This window comes from Erpetoichthys calabaricus, chromosome 8 (genome assembly GCF_900747795.2).
Source record: "Erpetoichthys calabaricus chromosome 8, fErpCal1.3, whole genome shotgun sequence".
Taxonomy (NCBI): domain Eukaryota; kingdom Metazoa; phylum Chordata; class Cladistia; order Polypteriformes; family Polypteridae; genus Erpetoichthys; species Erpetoichthys calabaricus.
This window is the reverse complement of record NC_041401.2, coordinates 68,780,996-68,798,130: the sequence shown is the minus strand read 5'-3', so window position 1 is coordinate 68,798,130 and position 17,135 is coordinate 68,780,996. Positions and strand designations below refer to the sequence as shown.

The window sequence follows — 17,135 nt, the reverse complement described above, 5'->3', positions numbered from 1 at the left end:
CTTTCCCAAGGTTTCTTCCATTTTTTTCCTACAAGGGTTTTTTTGGGAGTTTTTCCTTTTCTTCTTAGTGAGTCAAGGCTGGGGGACTGTCAAGAGGCAGGGCCTGTTAAAGCCCATTGTGGCACTTCTTGTGCGATTTCGAGCTATACAAAAATAAATTGTATTGTATTGTATTGTTCAGAGCAGCAGTGTGAAAGGATAAATGACAAATGTGCAGGCATACACACCTTATTACTGGATATTAATCAAAAACTTGTATATACACACACATCATAAAGTATTAATAAATAAGTGACAAGGATTAAATTAAACATACACGTATAAATGTGTACAGTATGTGGGTGAATTTACATACTGTTTATGTATGTCTACTGATTGTTCCAGATTGTGCAAACTGTAATCCTGTGCCTCTCCAAATATGCCAGTTTTCAAGTGACTGTTCTTTGCTTCTTTTTTTTTTAACAAAATACTGAAATATAGTTTTTGTCCGTGAAACACATTTTGGCCTAAACACATATGTGTGTGTGAATGTCTTTGTCCTTTAAGAAGGGGTGACTCTGAACTTTAAACATAAACACTGTCAATACCTTTTAATAAGAGCTAAGGACACTGCCTCCTAAATAACTATGTTGAGTAATACTTGACTGGTGTGCTCAGTTCTCCCCTCCAGGCACACAAACAGCTGGAGGATCTTGAGTAACAAAAAGCTGATCACATGTTGTTTTTCTGTTGGGGGAAGGGGACAGGAGAAGAAGGCAACGTCAGCTGTTGGTTTTATGTGGATGTTGTTTTTCTTCTTGGTGAATTTAAACAGACCTTTTCAGTGTGTTGTTATGGGCTTTATTGCACACTCTACAAATCTTGAGGAACATCTATAGATGCTGATGTGTCTCAGCTATGCACTGATTTGAAGCTGCAGACTCAGGGACCTTGACTTGTTCAAACAAGTTAGTAAATACCATTAAGATAGTGTTTTTTCAAAATTTCTACAGCATTGGATTTTTTTTTCATAATTCAAGGGTTTAATTTCCCAGAGTGCATTATCTCTTTTCACAATTTGTGTGTGGAATTATCTTTTTCTTTTACATTTATTATTTTTAGAATGGAAAAATTCACATTGCTGTAGGATTATATAGGTTTACAGGGTCATTATTGACATGTGTACAGAGTGCATGAAATTATTATTATTAGCATTGTTGTTATTTTTGATTTAGCAAATGTTTTTACCTAAAGTGAATTACAAAATTTGTTACAGTATGTTCGAGGGCTTGACAACATATCCACAGTTCTTCAGTCTGTTATCATTACACTACATTATTGGTAGTTGTTTAATTATTTACAAGATCTGCTACATGCAATTTCTAAATAAAAATCACTTCTTATAAAATAATGATTTTCATTTTATTTACAGCTGAATAACAGACAACATGTCTTAAGCTTTCTGAAAATCAAGCCAAAGCTTCAAAGCCTTTGTATTAACCTTGACAGCAAAATATATTTGACAATTCTGTTTAGTCAGTAAAGTGACCCTTAAATAAGACTAACCATCAAAGAATAAATCTAGAATGGCAGCAGATACACAGCAGTACAAGAAGGAGAGTAAACAAATTCCTCTTCCTTCTGTGCTTGCTGCACACTGAGATCTGAACCTCAGAAAGCACTTAGCCTCCTTGAAAATTTCTGCCACTCAGACTGACTAAAAACAGATTTTCAGAGTGATGGCTGCACCTAAAATATTTCAGAACTGGCTGCAATCCCATGGCAGCTGCACTTCAGACAAGAGAAAAGACAGAAGTGTCGCCTCGCTATCAAGCAGCCATGGAAAACAAACGTGAGGGAGGGCCAGTAGCGCCTTGGCTGATCCCGATATCAGGCGTCAAGTTTCTTAAGAGTCCAGCTACAGGCAGAAGCAGGCGTCCCTAACTGACCTGATGACTGCACATTTTATACCTTAAAAGTCAGCCTTACATTTTGAGAAATAAACAAAGGGGAAGTTACATACCATCTTTCAAACAGTAAGACACACAGGACTCATTCCTAAAATATGTCTTCTGAACAATTTGATAAACAGACTGCTGAAACTTTCTTTTAGTAAACATAAAAATGAATGCAATCCACTTAATACATTTTGTAAGCCTCTAAATGAAGCAACCTATTACTTTAAAAATATTCTAATAATCTATTACCACACACAAAAAACTGATGTTTTTTAACTTTACTGTATATTTAATGTAATATATTTATTAAATATTCTACCATTTTGTCTGAGGCTGGTTTCTGGCTTGCATTCAATGCTACTTAAATCCCCCTTACCCCCCCATAACACACACACACACACACACACACACAAGTTCTGAACTGAATTACACATCTATATATATAATTCACTAAGCCGCCGCCTGCGTAAGCAAGACACCCATGGAAGCACGCAGGACGGAGCCACGCCCACCAACTCTAAGACCATCGGATACGACGAAAACTCGCAGAGTCACGCCCACCAACTCGGACACAGCAACTCACAAAACACGGCGTCATTCGCGTTTGTCTCTGCTACAGTCCACATGCACCTCTGAGCCATGTTGACTTTTCATTATTCTTTTCGGTTACGACGCACGACTGCGTCCACCATCGCAAACTGTTTTACAAGCCATGGTCTTAGAGTTGGTGGGTGGGTCTCTGTGAGTTGCTCTTGCGAGCAGGTGCATGACCAGGCGATGTGTACGCTTCGAGAACGAGGGTGGACGCGGCAGGACCATCCAAGAAGAGGCATGTTTATCATGGATGTGAATCGCTGTATGCAGCGTGTAAAACATGGGATATGCACGATATAGCCACGCCCGCCAACATTAAGACGATGGGATTTGCCGACAACTTACAGAGCCACGCCCACCAACTCTAAGACCATGGGACGAGAATGCCTGCCCGCCCGCCTGACTGTTACCAGCATGTAAAACCATCACAGCTTTTAACTCACACACTGCAACAACTCACCAAACGTGTGAAACAATCGCAGCTTTTAACTCACAAACTGCAACAACTCACCAAGCAAGGACGCCCTGTCTCTCGAGGCATTCACACTGCCGGAAGACAACCATGGGATATGCAAAAAACAGCCATGTCAGTCAACTCACAAAGCCCAGCCCACCAATTCACGCCCACCAACTCGAGCACGCGTCCACCCACGCTCTCAAGGCATTCACAGTGCCTGCTCATGTGCCCGGACGCAACAACTCACCAACTCGCTTTCGTCTCTGCTACAGTACACATGCACCACTGAGCCACATTGACTTTTCATTATTCTTTTTGGTTTCAGCTGCATTTCCATATATAATCAACCAAGTTGTCCGACCATGGGATACAAATGACACAGCACCGCCCATCAACTCGAACCGATAGAGAAACACACCCATAAACTCTAAGAGCATGGGACGAGAATGCCTGCCTGCCCGCCCGCCTGACTGTTACCAGCATTCACCGCAATGTACTGGAGTGTAAAACCATCACAACTATCAGACGCTGTCTATATCTAAGAAGATATATAGATACTCATTATTCCCCGGCACGCGTCCACACAAGCTCTCAAGGCATTCACAGTGCCTGCTCATGTGCTTGGACGCAACAACTCACCACACACAAATTTTGCTTAATTTGACTCAACACGGGAAACCTCACCCTGCCCGGACATGGAAAGGATTGACAGATTGATAGCTCTTTCTCGATTCTGTGCGTGGTGTTGCATGACCGTACTTAGTTGGTGGAGCGATTAGTCTGGTTAATTCCGAAAACGAATGAGACTCCCTACTGCTAAATAGTTACGCGATCGTCAAGCGGTCGGCGTCCAACTTCTTAGAGGGACAAGTGGCTTTCAGCCACGTGAGATTGAGCATTAGCAGGTATGTGATGCCCTTGGATGTCCGGTACTGCACACACGCTACACTGAATGGATCAACTTGTGTCTACCCGGCGCCGACAGGTGTGGGTAAGCCGTTGAACCCCATTCGTAATGGGGACCGGGGCTTGCAATTGTTCCCCACGAACGAGGAATACCCAGTAAGTGCGGGTCATACGCTCGCACTGATTAATACTAATATTCTAACTCAGAGTTACAGAAAAATAAATGATCTCTTTGTTTCCTGAATAGTTTATTATGTTTTGTTACTTCATCGATTTTCACATTCTGAGTGACACTATTGTCCAGTTTTGTCTGTTAAGTCTTTAGCCTTATGACCACTTTGGTCTCAGAAACTCTTTTTCATAGGACTAGCTAATGCCACCCAGCTATTTTTGGCTCCCCAATTTAATTTAGCACCAAAATATTGTCATACTCTTAAGCCAGTGACACATTACACAACTTCTAGTCAGAGGGGATAGTAATCTTGACAAATGCAGCTGCTGACTTAATTGAATGAAGATGTCAGTTTACACAACTAACTTTCATAAGGAATGACAAATTATTCTGCTTAGTGACAAGTAGTGAATATTGTGAGTTTGCCTTCTTTTTCTATACAGCCAATAACATGCTTCCTGGCAGAGAGAATCCCAGGTATTGCAAATTCTGTTGAGATCTGCCCTTTTTTCTATTCTGTCATGGTAAATAAAATACAAGACATCAGACAGACAAGCCTCTCTTCTATTTGCAAGGTCCAAAACACTTACATTACTTACTCCTTGTAGCTGCACTGTATGTATTGTACTTCTGGCAGAGTGTGCTCATTGGTTCTCAACTCTTGCACACATATGAGTCATACTTGTTTGATTTTGTCAGGGTGAGTCGCACACCATTTTGATTGAGTTCATTTGTATGTCTGCTAAACAACTGGTGGTCAGGGGAGTGTGCCATGACTGCTTCTGATCTGCTATGGTTTATGCAAATGAAATCTGCAACTAAAAATTGCTGGAAAAGTTGTGTCAGGGGGCTTTACAGAGTAAAGGATGAGTTTACTGAATGGCCACTAATGTTATATTTCAGCCAGGGTTCCTCCATTGATGACACAATTGGTTATATTTCTCATTCTTTTTCAGTTTGAGCACACACAGGTAAAGTGACTTGGTCAAGGTCACACAGTAACAGGATTTGAAACCCCAACCTCAGGGTTTAAAGTCTAAAGCCTTAGCCATTACACCACACCACATTTGAGTCCAAGCCCTGATAAATTCAGGCTGCTTTTATCTCAAGTGTGCAGTCAAGTTGCTATTAAGTACAGTACACTAGTTTTACTTAATAAAGTAGCCACTCAGTGTACAAGCTTTATACATACTGTATATTATCAATTAAGTAAAGTACACAAAAGTATACATAAGCCAAATACATATATGTTATTTACATTTTTGGCAACAGTAAAAATATATTAATAATTATGCATTGTTTCTGCTGCCTGAAACCTCTCACTTCTCTCAATACCAAGCCTGGTCATTATGTATGTTTTTTTTCTGAGATTGTAACCTTATATATCCTAAAGAGGTGCATTCCAAGGTATGTAGCAACTGAAGATTTACATAAAGTGAAACCATAGATGTATGTCTGCAAGCACAAGCACGCCCTTGTAGTTATAGATAGACAGATAGATAGATAGATAGATAGATAGATAGATAGATAGATAGATAGATAGATAGATAGATAGATAGATAGATAGATAGATAGATAGATAGATAGATAGATAGATAGATAGATAGATACTTTATTAATCCCCAAGGGGAAATTCGCATACTCCAGAAGCAGCAGCATTCTGATAAAAGCAATATTAATTAAAGAGCAATATAAACGCAGTGCAAGATAAAAAAAAAAAAAAACAGCAAGGTGGAGAGTGCAAGGCAGGTATAATAGACAATAATCTTGTATAGTGTTAACGTTTATACCCCCCCCCCCCCACCGGGGGGGAACTGAAGAGTCGCATAGTGTGGGGGAGGAACGATCTCCTCAGTCTGTCAGTGGAGCAATTTTGTACTTCATAAAGCCATGATTTCTGCCTTAAACTCAATGCTGTCAGGATGGGATAAAGAAAGGTTCAGAAAATGGGTGGATGCTACAATACACAGTTACTTTAAACAAACTGAACTCAAAATTATCTAGATTTCAAGAATGGTAGGCTCTCCAATTTGCAACTCTCTTTTCCAATTTCCTAGTACATTTTTTAGCATTTTTTATAAACACTAGGGGACTTTGCCCCCTGCTTGCTTCGCTCACCAACCCCCCGGCCTATGCTACATGCCAGACATTTCGCATCTCTGCCGCTTGCGTATGTGGATTTCACTTTCACCAAACAACAAATCTTTTATTTCTCTCACATATGCCTCTTCATTGGGAAGAAACACTAGTTTTCCCTGATGGCAACACAAATTAGACGATCTACAAGTCTCCGATTTCAAGTTTAAATCCAAACAATATATTTGACCTCTTTTTGCTGTTCCGTTATTTCACCGAGTAATAATTTCCATTTGTTTGCGCTAATGCAATCTTTACTATAATTTTTTTGAGACTTTCAAATTTTAGTACTTTCATTATCTCTAACCTGCTCTGCATGTGTATCGCGCCAATGTTTTTGAATTCTTTACAACATTCTACTTTGTCATCTACTCTTTGTCTTTTATTTCCGGCCCCGGGCATGGTTAAATCTCTTGGCACAAAGTCTTGTCTTGCCGGAACACGAAAGTATCTCTCTGAAAAAGTCACATCTCATCCCAAGCTAAAAAATCTCGTCTCGTCCCAAGATTTTTTTTATTATAGTAGAGAGAAGAGATATGCAATAACAAAATGCCACAAATGACTTAGCTGACACTTGTCCCTGTGACAGATAATGTGGTTTTCACTGATACAGATTATCCTTGTAAAACTTGGAAAAATGTTATCAAACACTTAATTTTAGAATGTTGTAGGCCATGATCTTAACTCCTTGTTGTTATGTGTGGAGCATTGGAAACACAGTATCTCCACTATGGGGATGATAAAATCTTACTTGATGCCTGTCCTAAAGTTAAATAATCCTCCTCTATTTAAAAAAAAAGAAGCTGTGCATGTGTCATATGAATCTGTAGAAAAATTATTTGTTAATTTATCATTCCATTTGGTTCTAGAAAGTACATATATTTGAATGCCACCTGGTTCATATGTACCACTATATATGCTGTCTATGTCACCTGATTTACATGCATCACTATATGTATGCTATATTTTCATCAATGTAATTTTCAATGTGATCAATGAAATTTCATCAGTATGATTACTTTACTGAGACTCGGCCTGAATATCTGCATACTGTGCAAGTTCACAATGTAATTATTTTTTGCATAAATTATAAATTGTGTACTATACATGCTTGTTCCAAATGTTTTTTGAAGAACGTTTTTCATTGGTGGTAATCACTAGGATAGGTTTTGAGTTTGTTCCACTCTTTTATTACATCTTTTCCAGACGCTGAATGAAACCTGGTGTACATTAAACAGGCAGGCAGTTCAAATTAATGTATAATCTGAACTGACCTTGTGCTAAGCATTTCTATTAACGGATAATTATAAAAATTTTAACTCAGCAAATCTCCTTCATTTTAGTAGAAAGAGAACCCAGTAAGGTAATGAGGCGTAAATACAAATGGCTTCTGTGTTTACAGTAACCACACCAACCGCCTGCTGACAGACAGTATATGACACTTTACTGACCAGGAGACTCGTTTTTTGCTCCAATGACAAATCAATAGATGCTGATCAAACAGAAACTTCTGGAAAAACCTGGCCGGAGACATATAACATCTGTCAGAGACAAGTACTGACCTACATTAAATAATTTAATGGCTGATTAAACGATTAACTCTTAGACCTTAAAATGGTGATGTGTTGTCTGTTCTAAACTTCAGCATGGATTAACCTAAGCATTTAGTACTGTACACCAGGAGGCAGTTAACTTACAGCCATTTCCATTTGTGTTTATTTTTGTCATCATCTACTGAGAGAGACTGGAAATACATTTTGCTCGTCTTCATCTTCTAAATCAGACATGCCCATTTACATTTACTATTGCACGTGGCTTAGATTTTTTACTGTGCAAGGATTTTAAATTGGATCAGCCTCCCTGAAGCCAAAAAGTAGATCCCCACTTCTTAGTCAGTTTAAGAACTTTTCATTGCATAAATATCCACATTAAAAGCCTACGCACTTCATGAGTAGATTCTTGTCAAGTGCAGATTGAGCTGCAACAGTATTGACAATACTGAAGATTTTTGCAGAAAACAGGGCGATACTACAGCCATTGTCAAAATCCCTTAAATTGCCCTTCTTTGTCAACCTAACAGTAATTAGAACCTTAGAACCATTTTTGACAAGAACAGGTAATTCAACATTTCCTCACACCTGAGAATACAGTAATTTTTTAAAACAGAACATTATCATCTCAGGGCTGACGTATTTTTTACATTTGTGTATTACATACCATCATCACTCTTTTGACTCCATAAAGACTAGCAAACCTGCTATACTGCAAGTGATGCTGCTTTTCAGTTTCTAATTCAGCTTGTGATATTACTCCCAGACTCAAGTTAATTCTGGTTTTCATGTTGCCATTGAATATATCAGTCGTTTAATTTGCAATGGTTAATCCAGAAATGCAAGTTTCTCACAACCTTTCTGATATTATCATGAAACATCTTTAGAATGTTATTCTTTCAACCAACACGAAATCTATGAAAAAGCAGCTTTCTGCTAAAGTCTATATAACAGCTATAGCTGTAGATATGGCTGACCCAACACATATATGGAGAGCAACTTTCATCAGTGAACTTGGATGTCACCAGAAAGATTTTGTAGGTGTTGAAGTGCTGGTGCAGGATTTGATAGCACAAAGACAGTGTGTTCTGAGTCTGTGCAAGTAAGAATTCCTGCCAAAGCTGTTCCACCTACACACCAAGTAGTAAATTTAGCGTCCTGATGTTTGGAAATAAGAAATCATTTATGTATGAAAGCAGTGTAAGTTTGTAAAACTTACCGTAAGTGAAGTAAATGTCATGCACATTCCACCAAATCCATTTAAAGAAAGAGCAATAAAAATAAGAACTGAGAGAGCTGTGGAAATACAACAGAAACAGATATGTCTTCAGTTATTAACACCACATCATGCCACAAATGTTAATTAATATTGTAAGAGATATTACCAACAGATTTTTGTGGGAATCTCTGTTGATAACTTGTATCTGTATCAAATCATTTTCACCCAAAGAACCCCTATTTCCCATTACTATATTAATAATAAAGTATTATACCTATATAAACTTTTAGCCTCATTAATGACAGCTAGAAGAATCTTCTAGAACTGAAACTATTTATGTAGATCCCATCAATTCTCTGAAGAAAGGAGTAAAAGTTGTATTGCACTTACAGTTTGGGTTGCTGGCTCCATAAGCAATCAGCATACAGGACACAGCAAAGCAGGCACTGCAAGACAAAGTAAAAGAAATGATACAGTCACATTTTATTTTTGAATTTGAAAAGTATGTAATTAGTTGAAATTTCCCAGCAGCTCAGATTTCACATTGTCTCAACTTTCTCTGAAAATTCCTGTTTTGATATATCAATGTCAAATTTGAAGTTTTAGTATCTGGTGCAGGTGATATATAGAAAGTGGTGTAAAAACAAACAAAAAAGTGTTAATTTTTACTGACCAGACTGTGCAGTTACTCAGCAGATAAACTGGAAAACAATTAGTTACCTAAAATGACAATAACTAGTTGCCAAAAAGAAAATAATAAAAAGTAAGAAAATAGAAAGTTTTCTTCCACTTTTTACGCAGCTTGATTTTTTTTCCCAGCTCAGTGATGTCAGGTAGGCTGGTGACAATCCATAGCATTTTTACGCTCAACATTAATGTTACAATATTATCACTTCAGGTAAATGTCTGGTCAACAAACAGATGAAGCAACCCTCCTCCTTGCATGATAAATACTTTGGTACATATAGAACAAGCATGCCATGCAGGATACAGCAGCAGATGTTAAATGGGAATTCTTTTGGGGTTTTTTTCTTTCTCAGTACCCATCCAATTTAACAGAAATGCAATAGGTCAGATATTTCACTGTCATGAAACTGAAGTTAACCGTACTTGAACTTTATTTCTTCATTCAAAATAAAAAGCTATGTCAGATAATTTAATTTTGTCTACTGTACTCACCTTCCCAGGAGGCGTAATTTTCTGGGCCCATACTTGTCCATAACAATTCCTAAAGGAAGAGTGATGGCACTGAGTAGGAAAGAACCAACTGTGAAGGCCAGGTTCAGCATCTCATCTTGGTCCTTGCAAATAAGCCAGCCATTTACGCGGACCACTTGTTCAGTGCTGTTTGTACTTGTATTATTATCTGTGTGAGGTGACAAAATGAAAACCAGTTACAGAGTAGTAGACGTAAAACGTTGAAAAAAGCTGATTAACTTCATAGAAGATACAAACTATAAGAAATTAAGCCAAGACAATGACAAAAAAAATCCCTGAAAAACAGCACGAAACCTAAGTAGGTAGAATGTAGCTGTACAGTTTGTAAATGTGAAATTATTTAGGAAACCAAGATGTTTCATTGGTCTTAGTACAAAATGCAGATGAATGTAAATGCAACTGAAGGCAGCAAAGTCAGCAGACTGAAGAATACCTAAATCAGTGAATTGGGGATTGAAGAATACCCTGTAATATATGTAAATATATGAGGGAATGTCAAACATAACAATGATAAGGAAATGGTTCTGAGCTGTGTCCTAGTATACACTTATAATTAGAAACTTAAGTTAAAGGAAAAGCAAACAGAATACAAGATAGGTGCACACAAAATCAGATGTTTGGCTAAAAGCTGGCTTTCACATTTAACACAGCACTAAAATAACTGCTTATACCAAATAAATCTATAGATTCTATTTCTAAATCCCAGTCTCAACATACATTTTCCTCTTATTAGGCACTTTTAGCAAAATACACCAGAAGGGTGAACTTAAAACAGCGGGAAATAGGTAAAAGGTCACCTTGTTTCAGCAAAAAAACATCAACAAAAGGAACAAAGCCAGCCCTTCTGGGGGAGAATAGAGCCAGGAGGAGTTGCCAGGCAGAAAGAAGCACATCTGGGGCCAAACACCCACACAATCTTGTATTTACAAGCTCAGATTTATGGCAGGCAGGCTCCACATAAACAATTACATGTAGATACAAATATGCACAATGCCACAAGCACATATATTCAAACAAATCTAACGGCAAACAACTGGAGTTTAAAGTTAAATGTTGTTAAATATAGATTTGACTGCACACACATTATACAATTAAAGTTTTTCTCATTTTTTTTAATTTCCTAGCCTGAATCTCCACTTTGGGGTTGAAGTGAGCCACTTCCTATAAAGGCAACAGAGAGCTCAAGTTGGGAACTAAACAAGAACATCATAGGACATGCTTGCATAAATACCCAAACACAATCATGTTGGGCCAGACTGGAGATGCCAATTCACTCCTAAACACACTTCTTTGGTCTTTGGAAGGAAAACTGGAATACCTGGGGAAAGATCTGCACAGACATAGGGAGAACGGGCAGAGTTCATACAGGAGGTACCTGGGACGGTATCCAGAATTCTGTGTCATTATGTCATCATCATCGAGTAAGCATCATGACTGCAAAGACACTAATAACATAAACTATACTAATCAATTATCATAAAACAGCAACAGATTTCTGCTTGCAAGCTTTCTGATTAAAACACTGTTTCCAGATATCTAAAAAAAAAAAAACAATTTTTGACATTGCCCAGTGAAAGGGAGGGAAAGAGAGGGACAGAAGTTATTTCTGTATTGGTTTGGAAGGAAATACAAATGTACTCTGAAAATCCTTAAATGAAAGTCCCAATAATCAAAGAAACAATATAAATCAAGCAAATAATTACACTGGTAAAACTCTCTTTGAAATGGTCTTCCCAAAGTATTAACACAACGCAACAGTTTTAAAATGTTGTTTCAAGATTTCTAAATCACCCTGTACCTAATGTAATGAAGCAAGCAAGCAAGTACTTTTTAGTTAATGCAACAAAAATGGCTTCCACTCTGATATCGAATTATTTCTTGCTTTATATCTCTTTATTATAAAAGAAAATCTTGAGACAAGACGAGACTACTGTATTGCCAAGAGATTTTTTCAAGTCCCGCTCTGCTCTCAATCATTTCCGGTTAACGGCCCACACCTACGGTCCTCTCACCTTTCATTCGTGTGAATGCTTTTGTCAGACACAGTTCCTGCACTCTCAGGTGTAATAGTTTTTTACGTTTTCCTCACTTTAAGCTCCCAATAAAAGAAGACTTATTATGTCCAAATCTTATTGAAGAATTTCATCCCATAGGGTTATCAACAGAAGAAATGAGTACACAGGCAATTCTAGCACAGAGAAACGATGAAATCAAACGAATTAACACAAAAATTGTCGATCAGTTACATGGCAAATTAGTTAAATGTGTATCAATAGACTATGCTGAAAAAGTTGGTGGTGATCGTGCAAAAGATGAAAACATCAACTTACAATATCCCATAGAATATCTACAACCGTTAACACCATCCGTCTTCCACCGGCATGTTAATTTCAAAGCTAAACAGAACGAAAATGTATAACATAACGAATACCTCTAACACAACATGAAACATAATTTCCTTTCAATTTATTACGTTTTACTATTTTTTACTATGGTTAATTACTCGCTGTAATGTAAAATAGTTAGGTCTATTATGCATATGTAACAATTTTAACATTGTGTTTAAATCATCCACTTCTCTATACACGAGTGGCAGAACAGCAAAGTGTTTAGTGCCCACCAGGGGGTTGGTGAGTGAAGTGAGCATGGAGCAGAGCCCCCTAATAATCTAAATCTTAATTCATTTGAGCAAAACTTGGTGAACATTATTTTAAGTTTGCAGGTCCAGTTTCTATGGAGCTTTCAACAGATCTCTTTCTATTATTCTCCATCAGTGTTAAGTATTCAGATTGTGCCTCAAACCTCATCAGTGCCCGTTAGTATTTAAGACTCGCAAAACTAGTTGTTAGGCTATGTACCGAGTTGTACTAATTTACCTAATGGACTGATGGTTACTGAACTGTACTAATTAGTGGCCCTTCTGTTCAATCTACTTCTATGTATTATCAGCTCATTTTAAATTTTTCTAGCTATTCCTGGTGTTCATATAATATGTGCTATCATGCATTTAAAATAACTTACATTGATTGTACTTTATTAGTTCATTTGAACTGTTATTTGTGTGTGCATTGTAAACCAATTTCTTACAGCCTACTATATCTGCCTGACATTCTCTAATCTCCTACATGGGAAATGACCAGATATTGGTACTGCATCTTATAAGTAGTAACCATTGGACACACAGCTGAACAAACATCTAATAACAGATTCAAGTCTCCATTGTTCTATCTCTTTGACACTACACAAGTCCTTTAACATACCTGTGTTTCAATGGTAACAGTATGTATCTTTGCAAAAATTATCTTGAAAAGCATTTCTGAAATGGAGTTTACCATGAAAGGTTAAAAACAAAAATGTCAGCAACACAAATATATGCAATGCTAAATATATGATTTCTGAGCTTTTGCAAATTCAGTTATTCCACAATTTCTTCAGCACATCTTTAAACGTCAGACTAGGGGTATCCTGGAGATTTGATTCCCATAATATGAAATCATAATAATGTTAAAGAAAGAATGTATCCAGTTTAAAAAAGACACTGAATGATATAAACACCTAATTTTTGATTCTGTATTTAATGCAGTTAGACAGTACACTGCTACTTGCATATTAACTGCATTTGTAACAATTTTCTGACCTTTACAAGCTACAAAACAAATGTACAGCAGTTAATAAATTAAAACAATCTAATTAACCCAGTAGCTATTTATACATGGCTACTCTCACACCTCATACTGGCAGACATTATTTGGCACCTTGCACTGCACTTCTTTATTGCACAATATTAAACCCGACAAGTTTCCTTAAGTGCCTTGCTTGTTTTTCAATCAATATGGCAGTAACCAAAGCATATTCCCCACCCCCATATACTGGGCTTCTTGCAGATGAGGGAAGCTGGTGTGCAAACTGATGGTGGACGGAGAATTCATGGAGGGGGAAGGGTGTTTTTTTTTTAACTCCACAAACATCTCTGTTGGAGGAAAGGTTTTTTTTTTTTTTTGCTGAGTAAGCCTTGAAACTGCCACTGTGCTGAGTCAGTGGTGATGACAGACACTGCAGATGTTTAATGCTACAGCAGTAGCTATTGTCTGAAGAGTGACACTTTTTTATCAAACACATTGAGCAATCGTTCAAAAACAACATTTCTTTTCCTTCTTCTTCAAAGGCTTATAATCCATGTAAATAGCAAATAATGCACAACAAAGTATTGGAAGTGCTGATTTTAGTCAGCAGACCCCTAAACACGGCTGACGATCTTCTAGCCAGGTTAACAGATAGATGCCTCATCAGGTCTTGACTTGAAATATATTGTCAGTCTTCTTGTTTATCAAACAATGCAGCAAACAGTCTTTGTTTGAAACTGTTGTTTATACATAAAGGATGCTGTCTGGTTTCATTTTAATGACCTGTAGACCTAGTGCCTTTGTTTCTTATTTGTTTTTCCCAACTCTTCCAGGGTGCCTTGTGGAAATATACCGATTTCATGAGCAATTCCTACCAAATCAAGTTATCAGAAATGTTAAGAAAGACTGGCTAATGCATACGGCAACAGCATGAAGAAGTGAATATTTCATTTAACTGAGAAATGTCTCAAAATTATTTGTCCTAGTATTTAGAAAATTTACTGGGAGTTTACTTTTGGCTTTGATGCTTTTATTCTGAACTCTGCAAATTATTCATGTTAGTGCATGTTTCTAAAGGGTATTCTCATTTCCTCCTATTCAAAAGCATGTAGTTTGTGGGATGCCTAATGTTGAGTGGTCTAGCACGACAGCGTAGTTCCTGCCTTGCCTTCATTGCTACTGGGCTTGATTGCAGCTCCCTGTGCTTATTTCAGAAAGAGAATGGAAGGATAAATGGATTAGATTTCCACAAAGTGTTCTTTGCTTAGTGTATCTGAGCCCCTTAGCTTCTTAAGGTCTGACACACATTTTAGTCTTATGGTTTACATTATGAGTGCACTTACAGCATAACAGAGCATTTGCATTGTTTTATATATCATCTTATAAGATTATTGTAGTATTTCAGCACATTTTTTAATTTACCATATATTCAATACTATTTTAGTCATATAGGCTAACTTCTTATTACTCTCTTTAATTACTTGCTGCTTGAAAGATGACTACTGCATTTGACAAGTTTCTTTAGTGTCATTATCAACTCCCCAACCTTCTTTTTGAAGTTTCTTTCCTGTTGTATAGGAATATTTTTTAATCTGTACAGTAAGCTGAATTTTGTACTTACTGTATTTAGACATTTTTGCATTTCTTAAGTGCTAGTGCAACTTGTCCACAAAATTGTTGCTGATTAAGGATTTATTGGACTTCACTTATAAACTAATTCCAAGTTCAGCATTACCCTCTTTATCTGTACTCTTTCTCATTAAAAGTTAAATTTTAACATGTACATTCTCCTTCTTAGCACTAATTTTCAGGTTATTCAAAAGGCTCCATCTTTTTTTAATCAATATGTTTGTCCTTTTTAAATACTTTTCTGCAGTTATTTCACATGCAACAGACACAGTGCTTATTAGTTTATATGAGATCAGTTCTTCCTCTTGTGAATTTGATTGAAAAGATGCATTTTTTCACTATGGGAGTAGTGCAAGACTGCAGGCAGTTTGAAATAGTGTCTTTCACTTACCAAAATGATCCAATCATGACTACTTCTTCTGCTTTAAAATGTTTTAAATATATTCAGCATTCAATTTGTTTCATGATACATGTGTCATTTTTTATAAACATGACTTGGGAAGAGCGTTAAGTATATTGGCTCAGTTGAGCTACAGTTTATTCTGTTTGATTCGGTTACCATACCCATCCACTGTGAGCAGACCGCACCACCTGGCACATTCTTGAGGGCATCAATCCTTTACTTCACTTTGGGTGTCTGGCCTAAATCCAGCGCACAACATAACTGCCACTAAAGATATTATTTAAAGGTAACATTGAATACAGTCAAAAACAATAGCATGATGAAAAGAAAATGGAAGGATCAAAACAGGGAACAAAAAACTAGAAACAGATTAAGGTAGTGTGGACGCTAGAAGCGCTGTTTCCCCGCTAAACCCACCAGACAGACATCCAGGACACACGTGTAAAAGCACCAAGAAGATTTCTTTAATAAATTCTTCAATACAGTGTACAAAGCACCACACACTCCACAATTCTCCAATACTTATAATAATAAACAATAATCAATACAATAATCAATTCTCCATTCCTCCCAGCAACTCTGTCACTCTACCACCCAACTCCGACTCTCTTTGCTGGGATTCCCAAAGTCCTTTAAATAGTTCATAACCCGGAAGTGTTCCTTCTCCGGGTCAAACGCCACATCATCCTTTTCATGTAGCCCGGAAGTAGTGCGGACTTCGGTCCCCGTGACTCCACAGTACTTCTGCGTTGTCATAATAGTAGGCATCCCCAGGTTCTTTGTGAACTCCCCCTGGCGGCACCCATGGCACCCAACAGGGCTGAGGAAACAGACTCCACGTCCCAGGATGCTTTGAGGTAATCCGAGGAACCGTTGCCGTCCAGGGGAGCTGCCACCTAGCGTCCTGGGGGATGCAGTGCCTTCAAAAGCCTGCTCTTCCTCCTTCTTTCTGTTTAGGGATGTCCCAGCCAGACTGAAATGCCAGCCGTCCCTCACAGTAGAAATAATAACCCCAAGACATTACCAATAATGATAATAAATCCTGAGGCTTAAACTTTGATAACATTATCTCTCTATTATAAAAAAAAATCTTGGAAGGAGACGAGACGTGATTGTCTCAGAGACACTTTCATGTCTTGCGAGACGACAAGAGCTTATGCAAAGAGATTTGGAAAAGTCCTGCGTGGTTATGTCAGACACATTTCTTGTAGAGAGAAAGAAACAATATTCACTCAAGGGCAGTTATATGTTGCGTTGTCACGATGTAATTCCAAACACAGATTCAAAATTC

The 17,135-nt window shown here is 37.6% G+C and overlaps 1 protein-coding gene across 2 annotated transcripts in view; it reads right to left on the bottom strand.

Moving 5' to 3' along the window:
• Positions 1-17,135, bottom strand: part of slc43a2b (solute carrier family 43 member 2b) — a 76,870-nt gene that overhangs the window by 28,580 nt on the left and 31,155 nt on the right. For both annotated transcript variants that reach the window (XM_051930966.1, XM_028806714.2), the window contains exons 3-5: positions 10,151-10,337; positions 9,362-9,417; positions 8,972-9,048 (exon numbers count right to left, since the gene is read on the bottom strand). In XM_051930966.1, the coding sequence (XP_051786926.1) occupies positions 8,972-9,048; positions 9,362-9,417; positions 10,151-10,337 (320 nt within the window). The remainder of the gene's footprint in view (positions 1-8,971; positions 9,049-9,361; positions 9,418-10,150; positions 10,338-17,135) is intronic.